Below are 25247 nucleotides of genomic sequence, written 5' to 3'. Positions count from 1 at the left end.
CGGGACACCACATAAACAAAAATAAATGTAAACATTTGTGGTATTATCTAGTAAACTAATAAAATTTTATTTTTATAAAACCACTTGGTCAATGAAAATAAGCCTAGATACTCCCTTACCTGTTTGATATATTTATTTATTTTATTATTAACCAGATAGCACTGCAAATGATAGCCTCTAAACCCATTGAAGACCACCTTACACCTTGTCAACACCTTCTTGTTCTTTCTGGCTACACCATAAAAAGCATTCTTAGTTCAGCCAAAGTTCAGCCATATTTTGTCCACAGTGTATGGCCACCATGAGACAAAATATGCATCATACATAAAGCAGACGCTTCAATGTGCAATGTGTAACAAGGACCCCCAAACCATCCTGTGCCATTCATAACACTTCATGGACCCCCTCAGGCATCAGGGCCCTTGTGTGACTGTTACCTCTGCATCACTATAGCTAGGGTTCCAAGCATGCAATTAAAAGGGGTACTCAACTGCCCCATTGTTCTGAACATTTTGTTCAGAATGCTGGGTGCAAGCTGCGGGGGTCATGACGTAATGGCAACGCCCCTTGTGACGTTACGCCACGTCCCCTCAATGCTAGTCTCTGGGAGGGTGCTTGGCATGCATCACGCCCCTCCATAGTCTTCCGTTTAGGGAGGCGTGGCATGGCTTGACATCACGAGGGGCGTGGCCATGACGTCACAACCCCAGCAGCTTGCACCCAGTGTTCAGAACAAAATGTTTGAACGCTGGGGCAGTGGAGTACCCGTTTAATGTGACTGCAAAAAGTTAACCGCATACGTTTTTTCAACTTTACTATTTACTAGGGAGAAGGAAAAAAAACTCTGAAGATTACATCAGGGCATTCGGGTCACACACCGCTCATCATCCACACTTTGTAACAAATTCTAATAGAAGAAGTGACTCAGACAAGGTAAATAAATGTAATTAAATGTGAAGTTTATTATTATATTTTATATGTATTTTTAATGTGTTTTTAATGTGTAAGTCCCTACTGAGTTGATCCAGGGGAAGGCAAAAAACCCTCATACTAGAGGTAAAAATTCCTTCCCGACTCCAAATATGGCAGTCAGAATAAATCTCTGGATCAACGTTCTGTCCCTATAAATCTAGTATACATAACCGGCGATGTTATTATTCTCCAAGAATGCATCCAGACCCCTTTTGAACTCTTTTACAGTGTTCACCATGACTACCTCCTCCGGGAGAGAATTCCACAATCTCACTGCTCTTACAGTAAAGAACCCCCGTCTGTGGTTGCGTAGAAACCTTCTTTCCTCTAAATGTAGAGGATGCCCCCTTGTTATAGATACAGTCCTGGGTATAAATAGATCATGGGAGAGATCTCTGAATGGTCCCCTGATATATTTATACATAATTATTAGGTCTCCCCTAAGCCTTCTTTTTTCTAAACTAAATAAACCCAATTCTGATAATCTTTCTGGGTACTGTAGTTCTCCCCTTCCCCGTATTAACCTGGTTGCCCGTCTTTGAACCCTCTCCATCTCCACTATATCTTTCTTGTACACTGGTGCCCAGTACTGTACACAGTATTCTATGTGTGATCTGACTAGTGATTTGTACGGCAGTAGAATTATTTCCTTGTTGTGGGCATCTATGGGCATCTATGCCCCTATTACGCTATAACATGACTGCAAATGTGTATGTAGTGATAGTGTGTAGGGGATGAATGTGTATGTAGTGATAGTGTGTAGGGGCTGAATGTGTATGTAGTGATAGTGTGTAGGGGATGAATGTGTATGTAGTGATAGTGTGTAGGGAATGAATGTGTATGTAGTGATAGTGTGTAGGGGATGAATGTGTATGTAGTGATAGTGTGTAGGGGATGAATGTGTATGTAGTGAAATTATGTGGGGGATGAATGTGTATGTAGTGATAGTGTGTAGAAAGATGAATGTGTATGTAGTGATAGTGTGTAGGGAATGAATGTGTATGTAGTGTTTGTGTGTAGAGGATGATTGTGTATGTATTGATAGTGTGTAGGGAAAGAATGTGTATGTAGTGATTGTGTGTAGGAGATGAATGTGTATGTAGTAAAAGTGTGTAGGGGATGAATGTGTATGTAGTGTTTGTGTGTAGAGGATGATTGTGTATGTAGTGATAGTGTGAAGGGAATGAATGTGTATTTAGTGATAGTGTGTAGGGGATGAATGTGTATGTAGTGATTGTGTGTAGGAGATGAATGTGTATGTAGTAAAAGTGTGTAGGGGATGAATGTGTATGTAGTGATAGTGTGTAGGGAATGAATGTGTATGTATTTTGTGTTTGTGATTTGTGTACAGTGATTTAGTGTGTGCATTAATTGTAACAATAAATATACTATAAGGGCACGTTCCCTCTTGGCGTGTATGCAGAATACTTCACGCTGCGCAAAATCTGTAGCAGCAGCGGGAGATACGCTGCGTATCTTTCGCTCACCATACACACAAGGCTTTCTAGCGGCAGCCCTTTGTTTGCAGTGAGTTTTGGAGGTGGAGCCCCGCCTCCAAAACTCACTGCGCACATAGGGCTGCCGCCAGAAAGCCTTGTGTGTATGTGAGCGAGGGATATGCAGCGTATTTCCCGCTGCTTCTGCAGACTTTGCGCAGCGTCAAATACGCTACGTATATGCCAAGTGGGAACGTGACCTTAAGAATACATCTAGGGCGGCTTGGTCTTCATCTGTTCTGTTCTTCTTTCTTCGTCCTTCTTCTCTTGGTGTTCTCTTCCCCGGCACAAGGCTGCAGATCGGTGATACAGATGGAGCAGGCGAGAGGGATCCACCATGGGCCTCTCGGGATGTATTCTCCAGGATCCCTCCGGTACCAGCGTATGGCCCAGCCGTGATGTTCCTTCCGCTCTCTCTTCCATGCCCAGTACTCGGGGTCTTGTGCCATGATCTAGAATTAATCACAATATACATTGTTATAATAAACACAGACTTTCGTTCCTAGTGTATAGTTTTTATTTTATGTCACTGACCCGATCACAGGTGTCTCTGGTCACCCAAGCGTGGAATCTCATCCGGAGGAGCAGCAGGTTCCGCAGGTGTAGCATCCAGGTCTTCATCGCCGTCCACATCGGTCCAAGGGCCCAGGGGTAGATCTCGCGTCGAAACATCTCATCCTCTTCAAACTGGTTGGCAAGAAACCTAAAAGGAAGAAAAAAATAAAGAAATAAAAATTATACACATTTCACAAGAGAAAGAGGAGAAGAACCATTGGTAGTAATATTACAATACAGAGTGCCCGGTATATATATATATATCTATATATATATATATATATATATATATATATATATATATATATATATATACATATATATATATATATATATATATATTTATATGTATTTATATTAATGTTTATAAATATATATATATATATATATATATATAGCAACAGAAGAATGCAGCAGCACACTGCCAGCACAAGGATATAGGTGCAACATGAATATGCAGTTAAAACATGGAGAGCTATACAGCTATGGTGTAATAGATGCAAATGTGAAACTATGAAATAGTGAGGCACTTAGCTCGCAAATTTGTCTCCGCCGGCGGTCAAATATATATGTCTATATATATATATATATATATATATATCTATATATATATTTATGTATTTATATAGATATGTGTATATATATATATATATATATATATATTTATATAGATGTGTTTATATGCAATAACATTAATAAAAACTCACAGCGCTGGAAAGAAGTAGGTGTTATATTCCTCCGTACGCAGGTTGGCTCTTCGGAAGTAGATGAGGACCATGGCCAGGAGATACTAGAGGGAGAAGAAGAGTTAGAGGCTGGTAATACATTTCTTATCTAAATACATTCTATTATACAGTACCTGTATGTCTCCAGTATATCCCTGTATTTACTTCTATCTGTACAACATCTATTCTTTCCCTTTATATACTACCTTGTCCGCGATCTTATAGCAGCTGTCCCTGCCTAGAAATAGCTGGATGTGTCCTTCATCTACAAAAATAACAGAGATATCATTATTTTCATTTATTCAATCAATATCTTCTATACTATATATAACAATTCTACATATAATATACATATACATGTGTGTATACAGTCACTGACACATTATACACTATATTCCATACTATACATTGTACAGAAGCACCAGAGCAGGAGAGAGAAGGTTCTGTAGAGGGAACATTATCTTTCCTGAAGAACATGGACCTTAGTATTAGGGCTATGATAATACTGATCTTCATTTGCGATGTATATGTCTGTTTCATAGGGCCAAGATTGGGGGTTGGCTGAGTAGGCACCTGCCTAGGGAACCACCATCTTCCTAGCCCGGCAGGGTGGCAGAACTGCTGGAGATCTCTAGAATTATGGGTCAAGGGCACTTTCCCTGGTTGCAGGTTGGGAGAGGTGCAGGACCTCTGCCCACTGTCTCCGGCTCAGACACACAGAGGGTAACATCACTCTGTGTGCACCAAGGGACGTCCATGTTGGTAAGGCAGTAAAGAGAACGTAAATAGTGATGTCGCAAACATAAAATTTTCGGTTCGCGAACCGCAAACGCGACCTTCCGCAAATGTTCGCGAACCACCTTTGACTTCAATGGGCAGGCGAATTTTAAAACCCACAGGGACTCTTTCTGGCCACAATAGTGATTTAAAAGCTGTTTCAAGGGGACTAACAAATGGATTGTGGCATGCTGGAGTGGGATCCATGGCAAAACTCCCATGGAAAATTACATAGTTGATGCAGAGTCTGGTTTTAATCCATAAAGGGCATAAATCACCTATTATTCCTAAATGGTTTGGAATAACGTGCTTTAGCACCCTTTAGGCAGCATATAGAGCCCCCCTTTAGGCATCACATAGTTAGATTCCCCCCTTTAGACAGCACATAGATTCCCCCATATTAGGCAGCATATAGTTAGAGCCTCCCTTTAGGCAGCACATAGTTAGATCCCCCCACTTTAGGCATCACATAGTAAGATTCCCACATGTTAGTCAGCACATAGTTAGAGCTCCCCTTTAGGCAGCACATAAGATTCCCCCATATTAGGCAGCACATAGTTAGAGCCCCCCTTGAGGCAGCACATAGTGGGATTTGAACCCAACCGAACATTAGGAGTGTTGAATTCCAACGTGTCGGGCTGTCACAAATCAAGCACCTCACTGGCATGGTCAGAGCAGGTATATCACCTACACTGCGCATTGGGTAAACCTGGTGACGGCTGCCAATCATGGAATGCGTGGTTCTGGTAGAATGAGAGGTGCCCGAAGCTAAGCTAGAGGAGGAGAAGAATGGTGCGTTAAGGTTCCGAGCGGAAGCTGTAGTAGATTTGGTGTATTGTGATAGCCAGTCAACTAAGTCCTCAGAACTTTGGGGGTCCAGGGTACGTGGCCTCTGATGACTGGCCATTCTAGGGCCAAAAGGAATCCCAGCACCACGACGGCCCCAGCGGGGTGGCCTTCCTCTACCTGTAATTTGCACCTGTCTATACTGGGAACAGCTATCTACCTCTGGGGGGGAATCTATCTACACTGGAGACAACTACCTGCCACCTGGAGGGCAGCTGTCTACACTGGGAACAGCTATCTACCTCTGGGGGGGAATTTATCTACACTGGAGGCAACTACCTGCCTCCTGGAGGGCAACTGTCTACACTGGGAAAAGCTATCTACCTCTGGGGGGGGGGGGGGGGGGATCTATCTACACTGGAGACAACTACCTGCCTCCTGGAGGGCAGCTATCTACCTCTGGGGGGGAATCTATCTACACTGGAGACAACTACCTGCCTCCTGGAGGGCAGCTATCTACACTGTGAACAGCTATCTACCTCTGGGGGGGAATCTATCTACACTGGGGACAACTACCTGCCACCTGGAGGGCAGCTGTCTACACTGGGAACAGCTATCTACCTCTGGGGGGGAATTTATCTACACTGGAGGCAACTACCTGCCTCCTGGAGGGCAGCTGTCTACACTGGGAACAGCTATCTACCTCTGGGGGGGGGGGGGGGGGGATCTATCTACACTGGAGACAACTACCTGCCTCCTGGAGGGCAGCTATCTACCTCTGGGGGGGAATCTATCTACACTGGAGATAACTGGAGACAACTATGCGAATATCGGCACACTGGAGATATAATTGCGCTTGCGCACTATGCGAATTTCATTACAAATTTTCGAATGGAAAAAAAACAAAAAAACATAGTGAAATATTGCAAATTCGAATATGTCCCCTGCCGCTCATTACTACTGTCTACCTCTGGCGGAAACCTATCTACACTTGAAACTACTATCTACCTCCTGGAGGGCACCTGTCTACACTGGGAACCACTATCTACCCCTTGGCAGAACCTATCTACACTGGGGGCAACTATCTATCTCCTGGGGGGGGGGGCATCTTTAAGGGGATAAGAACACTTTATTTTATCATGTGATAAAATATTATACTTTTTGTCATTGAAAGAAAAATGTATTGTTACCCAGGAGTCTGTAAAAAGCGGCTCGTTCCTCCGGCTGTAGGATGGCGTCATCAGTGGTCTCCCTGCGGTTGTTGTCCGTCTGCTCCCTCTTCTTCTTTGGCTCGCCGTCCGTCTCCTCCTTTGGCTGGTCCTCCGTCTTCTCCGACTCCTCCTGGGTGGCAGATGCTGAACTGTGATAGAAGAGATAACATCTATAGTATTGGGCCTCATGCACCCGACCAAATAATGGGCCATGCCGGTTATAAGGAGCCATAATATGACACCATGGAAGTCTATGAGACCATATGGTACAACATTATATTCTCGTTACATCAAGCCACGCCCCCTCCATTCATGTCTATGGGAGGGGGCGTGGCAGAATGCCGGGCGTCTGTACAGATCAGTGGAGTACCCCTTTAAGGGTCCGTAGTCTTGCCCACCATATTTTCAGTGCTATCATAAGGCAATGCGGGTCTACCGTGCAGGGATCAGTATGATAGTCGGGCTCCTGCTGGAGCTACAAGGAGCGGAGGAACCTCTTCTAGTAGATTAACCCTTCATATACATCAGTCAAATCCTGACAGCTGCATGTGAGGAGTTTCCACACTGATCGCTGTCAGTCCCTTTGTAGGGCTCTTAAAAATAAAATGTAAATTAAAAAAAGCATCAACTTTTTCTGAAAACAACATAAAAAATGTAAAAAACATATTGAGTTTCGCCACATTCATAATGACCCAAATAATAAAATAATTGAATTATTCATGCTACACATTGAATGCTGTAAAAAAAATGTTAAAAATCTAAAAGAAAAAACGCCACATCCCCTCTATGCATGTCTATGGGAGCCGTCACACCCCTTCCCATAGACATAGAAGGGGGGGCGTGACATCACTAGGGGGAATGGCGTGACATCACGACCACTGCCGCCAGAACTTGGCATTTGTTCAGAACACGGGGTGTCACGGGTCAGTGCGCAGAGGTCATGGGTGTCCCAGCGATAGGGGATAGGGTGCCCATAGCAACCAATCAGCTTGCTTCTTTCATTTTTTTAAAGAAGCAATCTGATAGGTTGCTATAGGCAACTGCACCACTCTTCCACTGCCCAGGTTTGGATAAATCTCCTCCATTGTTTATATGTGAAAACCATCATGGGGGGAGATTTATCAAAACCTGTCCTGAGGAAAAGTTGCTGTGTTGCCCATAGCAACCAATCAGATCGATTCTTTCATTTTTGAAAAGGCCTTTGCAAAATGAAAGAAGCGCTCTGATTGGTTGCTATGGGCAACTCAGCAGCTTTTTGTCTGGACAGGTTTTGGTAAATCTCCCCCCATGGCTCTGCCAAACAGCTGTAGGGCAGGGGTGAGGTGCCTGGTGTTGGTCCACCACCAACAACACATTAATAGCCAGTCCTGAGGATGGACCATAAATGGAAAAGTCCCAGAAAACTTCTTAATCTAAATTCCTCTGGTGGTATGATACATATAGCTGCCCAACTATAATAACATTGGGGGCAGTTATCACATATAACATAAGGGGGGCAGTTATCACATATAACATTAGGGGAGCAGTTATCACATATAACATTAGGGGGGCAGTTATCAAGTATAACATTGGGGGGGCAGTTATCACATATAACATTAGGGGGGTAGTTATCACATATAACATTAGGGGGGCAGTTATCACATATAACATTAGGGGGGCAGTTATCACATATAACATTAGGGGGGCAGTTATCACATATAACATTAGAGGGGCAGTTATCACATATAACATTAAGGGGGCAGTTATCACATATAACATTAGGGGGGCAGTTATCACATATAACATTAGGGGGGCAGTTATCACATATAACATTAAGGGGGGCAGTTATCACATGTAACATTAGGGGGGCAGTTATCACATTTAACATTAGGGGGGCAGTTATCACATATAACATTAGAGGGGCAGTTATCACATATAACATTAGGGGGGCAGTTATCACATATAACATTAGGGGGGCAGTTATCACATATAACATTAGGGGGCAGTTATCACATATAACATTTGGGGCAGTTATCACATATAACATTAGGGGCAGTTATCACATATAATATTAGAGGGGTAGTTATCACATATAACATTAGAGGGGCAGTTATCACATATAACATTAAGGGGGGCAGTTATCACATATAACATTAGGGGGGCAGTTATCACATATAACATTAGGGGGGCAGTCATCACATATAACATTAGGGAGGCAGTTATCACATATAACATTAGAGGGCAGTTATAACATATAACATTAGTGGGGCAGTTATCACATATAACATTAGGGGGGCATTTATCACATATAACATTAGGGGGGCAGTTATCACATATAACATTAGGGGGACAGTTATCACACATATCATTAGGGGGGCAGTTATCACATATAACATTAGGGGGGCAGTTATCACATATAACATTAGGGGGGCAGTTATCACACATAACATTAGGGGGGGCAGTTATCACACATAACATTAGGGGGGCAGTTATCACACATAACATTAGGGGGCAGTTATCACGTATAACATTGAGGGCATTTATCACATATAACATTAGGGGGGCAGTTATCACATATAACATTAGGGGGGCAGTTATCACATATAACATTAGGGGGGCAGTTATCACATATAACATTAGGGGGGCAGTTATCATATATAACATTAGGGGGGGCAGTTATCACATATAACATTAGGGGGGCAGTTATCACATATAACATTAGGGGGGCAGTTATCACATACAACATTAGGGGGGCAGTTATCACATACAACATTAGGGGGGCAGTTATCACATACAACATTAGAGGGGCAGTTATCACATACAACATCAGGGGGGCAGTTATCACATACAACATTAGGGGGGCAGTTATCACATATAACATTAGGGGGGCAGTTATCACATACAACATTAGGGGGGCAGTTATCACATATAACATTAGGGGGGCAGTTATCATATATAACATTAGGGGGGCAGTTATCACATATAATATTAGGGGGGCAGTCATCACATATAACATTAGGGGGGCAGTTATCACATATAACATTAGGGGGGCAGTTATCACATATAACATTAGGGGGGCAGTTATCACATATAACATTAGAGGGCAGTTATAACATATAACATTAGTGGGGCAGTTATCACATATAACATTAGGGGGGCATTTATCACATATAACATTAGGGGGGCAGTTATCACATATAACATTAAGGGGGCAGTTATCACACATAACATTAGTGGGCAGTTATCACATATAATATTAGGGGGGCAGTTATCACATATAACATTAGGGGGGCAGTTATCACATATAACATTAGAGGGGCAGTTATCACAAATAACATTAGGGGGGCAGTTATCACATATAATATTAGGGGGGCAGTTATCACATACAACATTAGGGGGGCAGTTATCACATATAACATTAGGGGCAGTTATCACATATAACATTAGAGGGGCAGTTATCATATATAACATTAGGGACAGTTATCACATATAACATTAGGGGGGCAGTTATCACATATAACATTAGGGGGGCAGTTATCACATATAACATTAGGGGGGCAGTTATCACATATAACATTAGGGGGGCAGTTATCACATATAACATTAGAGGGGCAGTTATCACATATAACATTAGGGGGGCAGTTATCACATATAATATTAGGGGGGCAGTTATCACATACAACATTAGGGGGGCAGTTATCACATATAACATTAGGGGCAGTTATCACATATAACATTAGGGGGGCAGTTATCATATATAACATTAGGGACAGTTATCACATATAACATTAAGGGGGGCAGTTATCACATATAACATTAGGGGGGCAGTTATCACATATAACATTAGGGGGGCAGTTATCACATACAACATTAGGGGGGCGGTTATCACATATAACATTAGGGGCAGTTATCACATATAACATTAGGGGGGCAGTTATCATATATAACATTAGGAACAGTTATCACATATAACATTAGGGGGCAGTTATCACGTATAACATTGGGGGCATTTATCACATATAACAATAGGGGGCAGTTATCACATACAACATTAGGGGGGCAGTTATCACATATAACGTTAGGGGGGCAGTTATCATATATAACATTAGGGGGGCAGTTATCACATATAACATTAGGGGCAATTAGCATATACACTAGTAGCAGTTATACATGGAGGCTCAGTAGTGCGGTTGCACTGCACATGACAGTTTATGGGACATGCTCAGTGCAAACGTTAGAAAAGAAAAAAAACATCATAGACAGTACTGGGGGAGATTTATCAAAACGTTTGGCTGAGAATAGTGTTGCAGTTACCCATAGCAACCAATCAGATTTTTTAATTTCTTTTTTTAAAAAGGCCTCTGAAAAAGGGGGGAAGCTGATTGGTTGCTATGGCAACTGGTCAACATGTTCTCTACATTTTTGATAAATCTTCCCCTTAGTGGATGGCAGAAAAACAACTCTTAGTTTTTGAAGACTGTCTGTAAATGTATCCCTATAAAATGGTGTAGTGATGTGTCCTTTATACTTACCACTCCTCCTCATAAAGGGCTGTCAGTTCTCTCTTCCTCTTCCTCATGGTGTCGCCTCTTCTTTTCTTCTCTTCCTCGCCGCCTCCTCCTCCTCACCTCTCCTCCTCCTCGCCTCCTCCTCGCCTCTCCTCCTCCGCCTCCTCTCCTCCTCCGCCTCCTCCTCTCCTCCTCTCCTCCTCCGCCTCCTCTCCTCCTCCGCCTCCTCCTCTCCTCCTCCTCGCCTCTCCTCCTCGCCTCTCCTCCTCTCCTCCTCCGCCTCCTCTCCTCCGCCTCCTCCTCGCCTCCGCCTCCTACTCGCCTCCTCCTCGCCTCTCCTCCTCTCCTCAAAATCTGTAGAAATTGATGGGGGTCGCTGTCCAAAAAAGTCACTTCTCGCAGAGAAATAAGGAGCCGGTCTCAACTCTAGAAGAGCAATCGCAGACTGGCACCAACTGTCATTTTCTGTTGTTGTTTATTTGTAAAACCCTGCGATCCTATTGGTCGATGGGTCTGGCTATTGGATAGTGCAGTACAATATGTTACATGGGCCTGCGCTATGATTGCATCGTCCCAATGAACTGATGGTTGAAAAACAGCAACATTGGAAGCCAAAGTTAAAAAATACATAAAAACCTCAACATAAAAGTCATGATAAAAATGTGCTATGTGATATGTTATCCTGAGCATTCAATGTATCTGTTATAAAGGACACGAGATGAATGAGATTCATTATTTCATAGTAATATAAACTAGAAGTAGCATTTCTTACTTGGGATGGGAAAATCTATATAGTTTTACACATTCCCGCTATAGGTCACATGGGGATGTCCTGGGAAGGAGTAACCAGCATTGGAGCGAGATTGTGATGACATCCCACTCCATACCATGGGGGGAATCTTCAGCCTTGGGCCAGATAATATCCCTATTACGCCTATGAACCCTTTAGATCCCGAAATCAAAGTTGATTGTGGGACCTAAAGCCGTTCATAGCATCAAACTTTGTTAGCGATCCAGTGATTCCATATTATAGTCCTCTATGGGAACAAAAAAAAAATGTAAAAAAGAATAATAAAAAAAAATATATATTATAAATGTGAATAGGCCCCTCCCTTAATAAAAGTGTGAATCACACTGCCCCCCAACCCCCCACACACACTTTTTTAAAATAAGATAATGTAAATGTGGTGCTGGGAGCGTAATGGTGTCTAGGGTGTTGCGGTAATAGTGTTGGGTCTGGTGGTATTAACCCTTGAATGTGGTGACGCAGGGCTGCGGTTTCCTCAATAGTAATGTTCCTACTGCAAACCGCCCCACAAACGGCAGGGAAAAATAACGGAATGTCCACAGCAGATTTTATGAAGTAAACTGAACTTTACTCGAAGATTTTATGCAACAGTATTGAACATAACAGTCTTTTCAAGAGTGAACAGGGATACAGGTTCCTCACAGGTTTGATGGGACTTGGAAGCAATGATCTTTTGATGCTAGCCACTGTGCTACTATTTTAGAATATTTGAGCTGATAGTAGTCACACAGGATTCAGTAGTTTGAGCCTTGGTAACGCACGTTTTGTGGCTGCGTGATGTTAGGCTTCAGGCCTAGCTTGAATTGATGCTGATGCTGAGATGTTGTGCTTGCTTGATAATCCGGTACTAAGAGAGTGAATTTAGTGGCTGCAGCCCCTTATATATTAAGAGGGCTGGACAAAGCTCATTGGTCAGCAAACCTGTAAGTTATGAACTCAGTGAACTCTGGGTACATCACATGACCTCGAAAGATCCTTAAGCATTTTATACATTACAACTGTGTATCACGTGACCACTAAGGTCCTATACATATATTTCCTCTACATTAAATTAACATGTACACACTTTACTTAAGACTACTAGGGGTAAGCCCTACAGGAGAGCCCTATAGACATGGAGGGACTCTAACTGTGGGGACCTTAGACAAGAGACAGGACCAGGTCCTTTACCGGGACACCACATAAACAAAAATAAATGTAAACATTTGTGGTATTATCTAGTAAACTAGTAAAATATAATTTTTATAAAACCACTTGGTCAATGATGTAAACGTAAGAGAAAAAAAAATAACAAAGTCATAAATTGCGGATTTTTGGTCACTTCATATTCCAGAAAAACATGAATAAAAAGCGATTATAAAGTCCCATCAAAACAAATATGGTACCGATAAAAACAGATCTCAGCACAAATAATTAAACATCTCACATAGATCCCTGTATACAAAAATTAAGTTATAGAAGTCAGAAGAGGACAATTTGAAGCATACTATGTATTTATTTTTACTAAAATTAATCATTTTTTTAAACTAGTAAAATAAAACAACATCTATATAAATTGGGTATCGTTGTAATCGTATTGACATACAAAATAAATATAACTTGATCAATTTCCTGTAAAGTGCACTGCATAGAACCTATACCCCCTAAAATTGCATATGGATTTTAAAAGGAGATGAGGAAAAAATGAAAATGCATTAACTGAAAAATCGCTGCTTCATTAAGGGGTTAACAGAGACATCTCCTCATGTATAACTGTGTCCTGAAGGAGAATATTACTCCTGTGATATTACGTGGGTTGCCACCTTTCTTGCAAAAAAATACCGCCGATGCTAATTTGCATAATTAATTATATATGCGTGACATCACAGGAAGTGGTATAAGAGATACAATACATATGTGGGGGAAATTTTGTCCTCTTCTGATCCCTATGACTCTTTTATTGTTCCAAATACTGGGATGTATAGGGCTCATTTATTGCACCGTGATCTGTTGTTTTATTGGTACCATTTTTGTTTTCATTCGACTTTTTGATTGCTTTTTATTTGTTTTTTCTGGTATATGATGTGACTAAAAATACAAAAAAATGTGGTTTAATTAACGTTATATTTAAATAGTTTGGACAATTCTACATATAGGCACATCTGTTTATAACATCTGAGCTAATATAAGCAGATATGATATTCAGGAGCATGGAAAAGCTAGGTGATAGATTGTCACCTAGCTTTTCCATGCTCCTAAATGGTATATGTGTTTATAATAGCTATACTAATGTGGAATGTACCTCTTTGGAAGAGAATCTTTGGGTCTGTCCAAATGCCTCATAATGACCACTGCCGGGCGGACAGCTGCAGGAAACACATGCATGTTCACCGGACCGTAAGTGGAACAGGGCCGGCCTGGGAGATCACAGGGCTGGCCCTCTTATATGACATACTGATAATTGATCGCGGGTAGGCGGGTGGTCGGAAAGGCAGGTGGCCTAAGCGGGTGCCGGGTGGCCTGTGTCGCCTAGTTGCAGCTGCAGCTCCAGCTCCGTCCACCACTACATGAATCCAGCCCTGACCACAGCTCACTGATTTAACCCCTTAAGGACCAGGCCATTTTACACCTTAAGGACCAGAGCGTTTTTTGCAATTCTGACCACTGTCACTTTAAACATTAATAACTCTGAAATGCTTTTAGTTATCATTCTGATTCCGAGATTGTTTTTTCGTGACATATTCTACTTTAACTTAGTGGTAAAATTTTATGGTAACTTGCATCCTTTCTTGGTGAAAAATCCCAAAATTTGATGAAAAAAATGAAAATTTAGCATTTTTCTAACTTTGAAGCTCTCTGCTTGTAAGGAAAATGGATATTCAAAATAAAACATTTTTGGGTTCACATATACAATATGTCTACTTTATGTTTGCATCATAAAATTTATGAGTTTTTACTTTTGGAAGACACCAGAGGGCTTCAAAGTTCAGCATTAATTTGGAAATTTTTCACAAAATTTTCAAACTCGCTATTTTTCATGGACCAGTTCAGGTTTGATGTGGATTTGAAGGGTCTTCATATTAGAAATACCCCATAAATGACCCCATTATAAAAACTACACCCCCCAAAGTATTCAAAATGACATTCAATAAGTGTATTAACCCTTTAGGTGTTTCACAGGAATAGCAGAAAAGTGAAGGAGAAAATTCACAATCTTCATTTTTTACACTCGCATGTTCTTGTAGACCCAATTTTTGAATTTTTGCAAGGGGTAAAAAGGAGAAAATTTTTACTTGTATTTGAAACCCAATTTCTCTCGAGTAAGCACATACCTCATATGTCTATGTTAATTGTTCGGCGGGCGCAGTAGAGGGCTCAGAAGGGAAGGAGCGACAAATGGTTTTTGGGGGGCATGTCACCATTAGGAAGCCCCTATGGTGCCAGGACAGCAAAAAAAAAACCACATGGCATACCATTTTGGAAACCAGACCCCTCAGGGAACGTAACAAGGGGTAAAGTGAACCTTAATACCCCACAGGTGATTCACGACTTTTGCATATGTAAAAAAAAACATTTTTTTTTTACCTAAAATGATTGGTTTCCCAAAATTTTTACATTTTTTAAAAGGGTAATAGCAGAAAATACCCCCCAAAATTTAAAGCTCAATTTCTCCCGATTCAGAAAACACCCCATATGGGGGTGAGAAGTTCTCTGCTGGCGCACTACAGGTCTCAGAAGAGGAGGAGTCACATTTGGCTTTTTGAAAGCAAATTCTGCTCTGGGGGCATGCCGCATTTAGGAAGCCCCTATGGTACCAGGACAGCAAAAAAAAAAAAACCCACATGGCATACCATTTTGGAAACTAGACCCCTCGGGGAACGTAACAAGGGGTAAAGTGAACCTTTATACCCCACAGGTGTTTCACAACTTTTGCATATGTAAAAAAAAAAAATAATAATTTTACCTAAAATGTTGGTTTCCCAAAAATTTTAGATTTTTAAAAAGGGTAATAGCAGAAAATACCCCCGATAATTTGTAACACAATTTCTCCTGAGTACAGCGATACCCCATATGTGACCCTAAACTGTTGCCTTGAAATACGACAGGGCTCCAAAGTGAGAGCGCCATGCGCATTTGAGGCCTGAATTAGGGACTTGCATAGGGGTGGACATAGGGGTATTCTACGCCAGTGATTCCCAAATAGGGTGCCTCCAGCTGTTTTAAAAGTCCCAGCATGCCTGGACAGTCAGTGGCTGTCTTGTAATACTGGTAGTAGTTGTTTTGCAACAGCTGGAGGCTCCGTTTTGGAAACAGTGGCGTACCAGACGTTTTTCATTTTTATTGGGGAGGGGAGGGGGGCTGTGTAGGGGTATGTGTATATGTAGTGTTTTTTACTTTTTATTTTATTTTGTGTTAGTGTAGTGGTGTAGTGTAGTGTTTTTAGGGTACAGTCGCACGGGCGGGGGGTTCACAGTAGCTTCTCGCTGGCAGTTTGAGCAGCGGCAGAAAATTTGCCTCAGCTCAAACTTGCAGCCGGATACTTACTGTAATCCTCCGCCCATGTGAGTGTACCCTGTACGTTCACATTGGGGGGGGGGGGGAACATCCAGCTGTTGCAAAACTACAACTCCCAGCATGTAGGGTCTATAAGTGCATGCTGGGAGTTGTAGTTTTGCAACAGCTGGAGGCTCCGTTTTGGAAACGGTGGCGTACCAGACGTTTTTCATTTTTATTGTAGGGGTATGTGTATATGTAGTGTTTTTTTACTTTTTATTTTATTTTGTGTTAGTGTAGTGTAGTGTTTTTAGGGTACAGTCACATGGGCGGGGGGTTCACAGTAGTTTCTCGCTGGCAGCTTGAGCTGCAGCAGAAAATTTGCTGCAGCTCAAACTTGCAGCCGGATACTTACTGTAATCCTCTGCCCATGTGAGTGTACCCTGTACATTCACATTGAGGGGTGGAACATCCAGCTGTTGCAAAACTACAACTCCCAGCATGTACGGTCTATCAGTGCATGCTGGGAGTTGTAGTTTTGCAACAGCTGGAGACACACAGGTTGTGAAGCACCGAGTTTGGCAACAAACTCAGTGTTTTGCAACCAGTGTGCCTTCAGCTGTTGCAAAAGCTACAACCCCCAGCATGTACGGACAGCGGAAGGGCATGCTGGGTGTTGTAGTTATGCAACAGCGGGAGGCATACTACTTTGGCTGGGGATGCTGGGGATTGTAGTTATGCAACAGCTGGAGACACACTGGTTTGCTACTTAACTCAGTGTGCCTTCAGCTGTTGCAAAACTACAACTCTCAGCAGTCACCGACAGCCAACGGGCATGCTGGGAGTTGTAGTTATGCAACCAGCAGATGCACCACTACAACTTTCAGCATGCACTTAAGCTGTTTGTGCAAGCTGGGAGTTGTAGTTACACAACAGCTGAAGCTCCACTTTTCCATAGAAAGAATGTGCCTCCAGCTGTTGCAAAACCATAAGTCCCAGCATGCCCATAAGTGCATGCTGGGAGTTGTGGTGGTCTGCCTCCTCCTGTTGCATAACTACAGCTCCCAGCATGCCCTTTTTGCATGCTGGGAGCTGTTGCTTAGCAACAGCAGGAGGCTGTCACTCACCTCCTGCTGCTGCTTGATCGCCGCACAGGTCAGTCCCGCCGCCGCCGCCGTCGTCGCTCCTGGGGCCCCGATCCCAACATTAACGCCGGGGAACGGGGTCCCCAGCACCAGGGGTGCACGTCCCGCACCCGCTCACGTCCTCCGGAAGAGGGGCGGAGCGGGTGCGGGAGTGACACCCGCAGCAGGCGCCCTGATTGGTCGGCCGGTAATCTGGCCGACGAATCAGGGCGATCGTGAGGTGGCACCAGTGCCACCTCACCCCTGCTGGCTCTGGCTGTTCGGGGCCGTCTCTGACCGCCCCGATCAGCCAGTAATTCCGGGTCACCGGGTCACTGGAGACCCGATTGACCCAGAATCGCCGCAGATCGCTGGACTGAATTGTCCAGCGATCTGCGGCCATCGCCGACATGGGGGGACATAATGATCCCCCTGGGCGATATGCCGCAATGCCTGCTGAACGATTTCAGCAGGCATCGGGCACCGGCTCCCCTCCGGCTAGCGGCGGGGGGCCGGGAAAGGACAGGACGCACTCCTACGTCCTCAGTCCTTAAGGACTCAGAAACGGGGGCGTAGGAGTACGTCCATTGTCCTTAAGGGGTTAAAGGGGTTATCCAGGAAAAAACTTTTTTTTTTTAAATATATATATCAACTGGCTACAGAAAGTTAAACAGATTTGTAAATTACTTCTATTCAAAAACGTAATTCTGTCAGTACTTATGAGCTTCTGAAGTTGAGTTGTTCTGTTCTGTCTAAGTGCTCTCTGATTATACTTGTCTCGGGAACCGCCCAGTTTAGCAAACCTCTTCTACTCTGTGCAGTTCCCGAGACAAGCAGAGATGTCAGCAGAGAGCACTGTTGCCAGACAGAAAACAACAACTCAACTTCAGCAGCTGATAATTATTGAAAGGATTAAGATTTTTTAATAGAAGTAATTTACAAATCTGTTTAACTTTCTGGAGCCAGTAGACATAAAAAAAATAAACTTTTTCCCTGGAATACCCCTTTAAAGTGGGCGCGGCGCCGATTCCTGTTCAGCTGCTTGGCCCGTGGCCACTCTAAATAAGTGACCAGTGGAGGCTGCTACCTCCTTCCCCCTGCCCAAAAAATTACCGGCATTTGTGTTGCCAGTATTTTTAATATAACATTACCGGCAGCGTGGCCAAAATACTGGCTGTATCGGTGAAATTCAAGCTAGGTGGCAACCCTAGATATTACTATAGGAGAAACCTGCAACGTATGGAACAATTCCCTGCACCACTAGGGAGATTTATCAAAACCTGTGCAGAGGAAATTTTTTTAAACTTATTTTTATAAATAGACATTTCATAAATATCTCTAATTCATGGAAAGACAGCAAACCATGGGCACTTTCAGTTTAACCCCTTAACTCCTTAACGACGCAGGACATATATTTACGTCCTGCGACGGCTTCCGCGATATGAAGCGGGGTCGCGCCGCGAAGCCGCATCATACTGCGTCGGTCCCGGCGCCCATCAAGGGCCGGGACCCGCGGCTACTACCACACATCAGCGATCGCGGTGATGTGCGGTATTAACCCTTTAGAAGCGGCGGTCAAAGCTGACCGCCGCTTCTAAAGTGAAAGTGAAACTATCCCGGCTAGTCAGTCGGGCTGTTCGGGACCGCCGCGATAAAATCGCGGCATCCCGAACAGCGAGCAGGACACTGGGAGGGCTCTTACCTGCTTCCTCGGCGTCCGATCCCCAAATGGCTGCTCCGTGCCTGAGATCCAGGCAGGAGCAGTCAAGTGGCGATAACACTGATCGCCGCCATGGTAACCCATGGCAGGGATCTGTGCAATGAATCAAAGTGTGCAGTGCTATAGCCCTCTATAGCCACTGCAAAAAAAATGGTGTAAAAAAAGTTTAACCCCTTAACGACGCAGGACGTATATTTACGTCCTGCGCCGGCTCCCGCGATATGAAGCGGGATGGCGCCGCGATCCCGCATCATATCGCGTGGGTCCCGGCGCTAATCAACGGCCGGGACCCGCGGCTAATACCACACATCGCCGATCGCGGCGATGTGCGGTATTAACCCTTTAGAAGCGGCGGTCAAAGCTGACCGCCGCTTCTAAAGTGAAACTGAAAGTATCCCGGCTGCTCAGTCGGGCTGTTCGGGACCGCCGCGGTGAAATCGCTGCGTCCCGAACATGTGATCGGACACCGGGAGGGCTCTTACCTGCCTCCTCGGTGTCCGATCGACGAATGACTGCTCCGTGCCTGAGATCCAGGCAGGAGCAGTCAAGCACCGATAATGCTGATCACAGGCGTGTTAATACACGCCTGTGATCAGGATGAGAGATCAGTGTGTGCAGTGTTATAGGTCCCTATGGGACCTATAACACTGCAAAAAAAAAGTTAAAAAAAAGTGTTAATAAAGGTCATTTAACCCCTTCCCTAATAAAAGTTTGAATCACCCCCCTTTTCCCATAAAAAAAATAAAACAGTGTAAAAAAAATTAAAATAAACATATGTGGTATCGCCGCGTGCGTAAATGTCCGAACTATAAAAATATATAATTAATTAAGCCGTACGGTCAATGGCGTACGCGCAAAAAAATTCCAAAGTCCAAAAAAGCGTATTTTGGTAACTTTTTATAACATTAAAAAATGAATAAAAAGTGAGCAAAAAGTCAGATCAAAACAAAAATCATACCAATAAAAACTTCAGATCACAGCACAAAAAATGAGTCCTCATACCGCCCCGTACGTGGAAAAATAAAAAAGTTATAGGGGTCAGAAGATGACATTTTTAAACGTATAAATTTTCCTGCATGTAGTTATGATTTTTTCCAGAAGTGCGACAAAATCAAACCTATATAAGTAGGGTATCATTTTAACCGTATGGACCTACAGAATAATGATAAGGTGTAATTTTTACCGAAATATGCACTGCGTAGAAACGGAAGCCCCCAAAAGTTAAAAAATGGCGTTTTTTTTTCGATTTTGTCGCACAATTATTTTTTTTTCCGTTTCGCCGTGCATTTTTGGTTAAAATGACTAATGTCACTGCAAAGTAGAATTGGCGACGCAAAAAATAAGCCATAATATGGATTTTTAGGTGGAAAATTGAAAGGGTTATGATTTTTAAAAGGTAAGGAGGAAAAAACGAAAGTGCAAAAACGGAAAAACCCTGAGTCCTTAAGGGGTTAAAAATATGTATTAACCCTTTCCTGAACAAAAGTTCAAAACACCCCCTTTTTCCAAAATAAAAAATTAAACATGTAAATAAAAATAAATATAAAGATATGTGGTATCACCGCGTGCGTAAATGTCCGAACTATAAAACTATATCATTAAATAAACGGCATAGTGAATGGCGTACGCGCAAAAAAATTCCAAAGTCCAAAATAGCATATTTTTGGTCACATTTCAAACCATAAAAAAAAGAATAAAAAGTGATCAAAAAGTCAGCTCAAAACAAAAATGGTAACGATAAAACTTCAGATTATGGCGCAAAAAATGAGCCCTCACACCGTCCCGTCTCATTAAAAATAAAAAAGTTATAGGGGTCAGAAAATGACAATTTTTAACATATACATTTTACTGCTTCTAGTTATGATTTTTTTCAAAAGTACGACAAAATCAAAAGTATACAAGTAGGGTATCATTTTAACCGTATGGACCTACAGAATAAAAATAAGATGTCATTTCTACAGAAAAATGTACTGCGTAAAAACGGAAGCCACCAAAAGTGACAAAATAGTGTTTTTTCTTCAATTTTGTCGCACAATGATTTTTTTTCCCATTTCGCTGTACATTTTTGGGTAAAATGACTGATGTCATTACAAAGTAGAATTGGTGGCGCAAAAAATAAGCTGTCACATAGAATTTTAGGGGAAAAACTGAAAGAGTTATGATTTTTTAAAGGTAAGGAGAAAAAATGTAAAATGAAAAAACAGAAAAACCCTGAGTCCTTAAGGGGTTAAGGACCTGGCCAATTTTCACTGTAGGACCAAAGCGTTTTTTTGCAGATCTGACCACTTTCACTTTAAGCATTAATAACTCTGGGATGCTTTTACCTATCATTCTGATTCCGAGATTGTTTTTTCGTGACATATTCTACTTTATGTTATTGGTAAAATTTTGTCGATACTTGCATGGTTTCTTAGTGAAAAATTCCTAAATTTGATGAAAAAATTTTACATTTTTTAATTTTCTAACTTTGAAGCTCTCTTCTTGTAAGGAAAATAGACATTCTAAATAAATTATATTTTGATTCACAAACACAATATGTCTACTTTATGTTTGCATCATAAATTTGACATGTTTTTACTTTTGGAAGACATCAGACGGCTTCAAAGTTCAGCAGCAATTTTCCAATTTTTCACAACATTTTCAAAATCAGAATTTTTCATAGACCAGTTCAGGCTTGAAATAGGTTTGAAGTGCTTTCTTATTAGAAATACCCCACAAATGACCCCAATGTAAAATCTGCACCCCTCAAAGTATTCAAAATTACATTCAGTAAGTGTGTTAACCCTTTAGGTGTTTCACAGGAATAGCAGCAATGTGAAGGAGAAAATTCAAAATCTTCCTTTTTTACACTCGCATGTTCTTGTAGACCCAGTTTTTGAATTTTTACAAGGGGTAAAAGGAGAAATATCCTCTCAAAATTTGTAACCCAATTTCTCTCGAGTAAGGAAATACCTCATATGTGTATGTCAAGTGTTCGACGGGCGCAGTAGAGGGCTCAGAAGGGAAGGAGCGACAATGGGATTTTAGAAAATGGATTTTGCTGAAATGGTTTTTGGGGGGCATGTCACATTTAGGAAGCCCCCTATGGTGCCAGAACAGCAGAAAACCCACACATGGCATACCGTTTTGGAAACGACACCCCTCAAGGCACGTAACAAGGGGTGCAGTGAGCCTTTAAACCCCACAGGTGTTTGACGACTTTTCGTTAAAGTCGGATATGTAAATGATAAAAAAACAGTTTTAACTAAAGTGCAGTTTTTCCCCAAATTTACCATTTTTATAAAGGGTAATGGAAGAAAATGCCCCACAAAATTTGTAACCCCATCTCTTCTGAGTATGAAAATACCCCATGTTAGGACGTAAAATGCTCTGCGGGCGCACTACAATGCTCATAGAGAAGGAGTCACATTTGGCTTTTGGAAAGCAAATTTTGCTGAAATGGTTTTGGGGTGGGGGGGGCATGTCGCATTTAGGAAGCCCCTATGGTGCCAGAACAGCAAAAATACCCACATAGCATACTATTTTGGAAACTACACCCCTCAAGTAACGTAACAAGTGAGCCTTAACACCTCACAGGTATTTCACGACTTTTTGTTAAAGTTGTATGTGTAAATGAAAAAAAAATTTTTTTTCACTAAAATGCTGGTTTTGCCACAAATTTTACATTTTTACAAGGGGTAATAGGAGAAAATTACCCCCAAAATTTGTAACCCCATTTCTTCTGAGTATGGACATACCCCATGTGTGTACGTAAAGGGCTCTGCAGTCGAACTACAATGCTAAGAAGAGGAGGAGAGCCATTGAGCTTTTGAAGAGTGAATTTGTTTGAAATGTAAGTCAGGGGCCATGTGCAGTTACAAAGCCCCACGTGGTGCTAGAACAGTGGACCCCCCCCCCCCCCACATGTGACCCCATTTTGGAAACTACACCCTTCACAGAATTTAATAAGGGGTGCAGTGAGCATTTACACCCCACTGGCATTTGACAGATCTTTGGAACAGTGGGCTGAGAAAATGAAAAATTCAATTTTTCATTTTCATAGACAGACCACTGTTCCAAAAATTTGTCAGACCCTTGTGGGGCGTAAATGCTCACTGTACTCCTTATTACATTACTTGAGGGGTGTAGTTTCCAAAATGGGGTCACATGTTGGGGGGTCCACTGTTCTGGTACCATGGGGGCTTTGTAAACACATGTTGCCTTAGATTCCGGACAAATTTTCTCATCAAAATCCCAATTGGGCTCCTTCTTATCTGAGCATTGTAGTTCGCCCGCAGAGGACTTTACATTCACATGTGGGGTATGTTCTTACTCAGAAGAAATGAGGTTACAAATTTGGGGGGGCTTTTTTCCTGTTTTCCCTTGTGAAAATGAAAAATTTAGGGTAACACCAGCATTTTAGTGAAATTTTTTTTTTTTTCATTTTCCCATCCAACTTTAATGAAAATTCGTCAAACACCTGTGGGGTGTTCAGACTCACTGTACCCCTTGTTACGTGGCAAGAGGGGTGTAGTTTTTAAAATGGGGTCACATGTCGGTATTTATGTTTTTGAGTTTATGTCAGAACCGCTGTAAAATCAGCCACCCCTGTGCAAATCACCAATTTAGGCCTCAAATGTACATAGTGTGCTCTCACTCCTGAGCCTTGTTGTGCGCCCCCCGAGCATTTTACGCCCACATATGGGGTATTTCCGTACTCAGGAGAAATTGCATAACAAATTTTGGGGGTCTTTTTTTCCTTTTACCTCTTGTGAAAATAAAAAGTATGGGGCAACACCAGCATGTCAGTGTAAATTTTTTTTAAATTTTTTTACACTAACAGGCTAGGCTCGTGTAGACCCCATCTTTTCTTTTTCATCAGGGGTAAAAGGAAAAAAAGCCCCAAAAATTTGTAGTGCAATACCACATATGTGGCACTAAACTGTTGCCTTGAAATACGACAGGGCTCCAAATGAGAGAGCGCCATGCGCATTTGAGGACTAAATTAGGGATTGCATAGGGGTGGACATAGCGGTATTCTACACCAATGATTCCCAAACAGGGTGCCTACAGCTGTTGCTAAACTCCCAGCATGCCTGGACAGTCAGTGGCTGTCCGGAAATGCTGGGAGTTGTTATTTTGCAACAGCTGGAGGCTCCGTTTTGGAAACACTGCCGTACAATATATTTTTCATTTTTATTGGAGGGGACAGTGTATATGTAGTGTTTAACCCTTTATTATGTGTTTTTTAATACTTGAAGCAGGAAACTTACTGTAAACCTGCCCATGTGAATGTACCCTGTACATTCACATGGGGGGGGGGGGGGGGGGGGCAAACCTCCAGCTGTTTGAAAACTACAACTCCCAGCATGAACTGACAGACCCTGCATGCTGGGAGTTGTACTTTTGCAACAGCTGGAGGCACACTGGTTGGAAAACCTTCAGTTAGGTTCTGTTACCTAACGCAGTATTTTCCAACCAGTGTGCCTCCTGCTGTTGCAAAACTACAACTCCCAACATGTACTGATCGCCGAAGGGCATGCTGGGAGATGTAGTTATGCAACAGCTGGATTACGCAACAACAACTCCCAGCATGCAGAGACAGCTGTTTGCTGTTTGGGCATGCTAGGAGTTGCAGTTTTGCAACATCTGGAGGGCCACAGTTAGAGATCACTACCAGTGATCTCCAAACTGGGGCCCTCCAGCTGTTGCAAAACTACAAATCCCTGCATGCCCTAACAACTGTCTGGGCATGCTGGGAGTTGTAGTTTTGCAACATCTGGAGGGTTACAGTTTAGAGACCACTGTATAGTGGTCTCAAACTGTACCCTCCAGATGTTGCTAGGCAACTTAACCGGCTTCCGTCGGATCCAGGGAGCCAGCCACACGACATCGCCGGACTCCGATCTCCTCCACCGATCGTCGCCCGCAGCCTCGCCCGCGGGGTTAGTGGATCTTCGGCGTCGTTCCTCTGTCGTTTCCCCGTTCTGCCCCGCCTATTGTGGGTGGGCAGAACGGGGAAACCGAAAGTAAAGCCCCCTGATCTGCTATTGGTGGTCGTGTCTAGACCACCAATAGCAGGGATAGGAGGGGTGGCACCCCTGCCACCTCACTCCTATGCCTTCAGGGGGATC

General features: G+C 42.7%; 1 protein-coding gene and 1 long non-coding RNA gene across 4 annotated transcripts in view; one reads left to right on the top strand and one right to left on the bottom strand.

Moving 5' to 3' along the window:
- Nucleotides 1-2878, top strand: part of LOC130369472 (uncharacterized) — a 39867-nt gene extending 36989 nt beyond the window's left edge. For both annotated transcript variants that reach the window (XR_008892769.1, XR_008892770.1), the window contains 2 exons: nt 827-933; nt 2761-2878. This is a non-coding gene — a long non-coding RNA (uncharacterized LOC130369472). The remainder of the gene's footprint in view (nt 1-826; nt 934-2760) is intronic.
- The window catches only part of LOC130369470 (speedy protein 1-B-like), a 33157-nt gene continuing 10558 nt past the window's right edge, over nt 2649-25247 (bottom strand). Inside the window, exons 1-5 of one of the 2 annotated variants that reach the window (XM_056574800.1) lie at nt 11034-11147; nt 6502-6671; nt 3731-4013; nt 3003-3171; nt 2649-2920 (exon numbers count right to left, since the gene is read on the bottom strand). In XM_056574800.1, the coding sequence (XP_056430775.1) occupies nt 2699-2920; nt 3003-3171; nt 3731-3801 (462 nt within the window). In that variant the 5' untranslated portion in view covers nt 3802-4013; nt 6502-6671; nt 11034-11147 and the 3' untranslated portion in view covers nt 2649-2698. Of the gene's footprint in view, nt 2921-3002; nt 3172-3730; nt 4014-6501; nt 6672-11033; nt 11148-25247 lie in introns of those variants that run through there. The other variant, XM_056574801.1, reaches the window with a different exon arrangement.

Source organism: Hyla sarda, chromosome 4 (assembly GCF_029499605.1).
Source record: "Hyla sarda isolate aHylSar1 chromosome 4, aHylSar1.hap1, whole genome shotgun sequence".
NCBI lineage: Eukaryota > Metazoa > Chordata > Amphibia > Anura > Hylidae > Hyla > Hyla sarda.
Note: the sequence above shows the minus strand (reverse complement) of the source record. Positions and strands in the feature narration are given on the sequence as shown.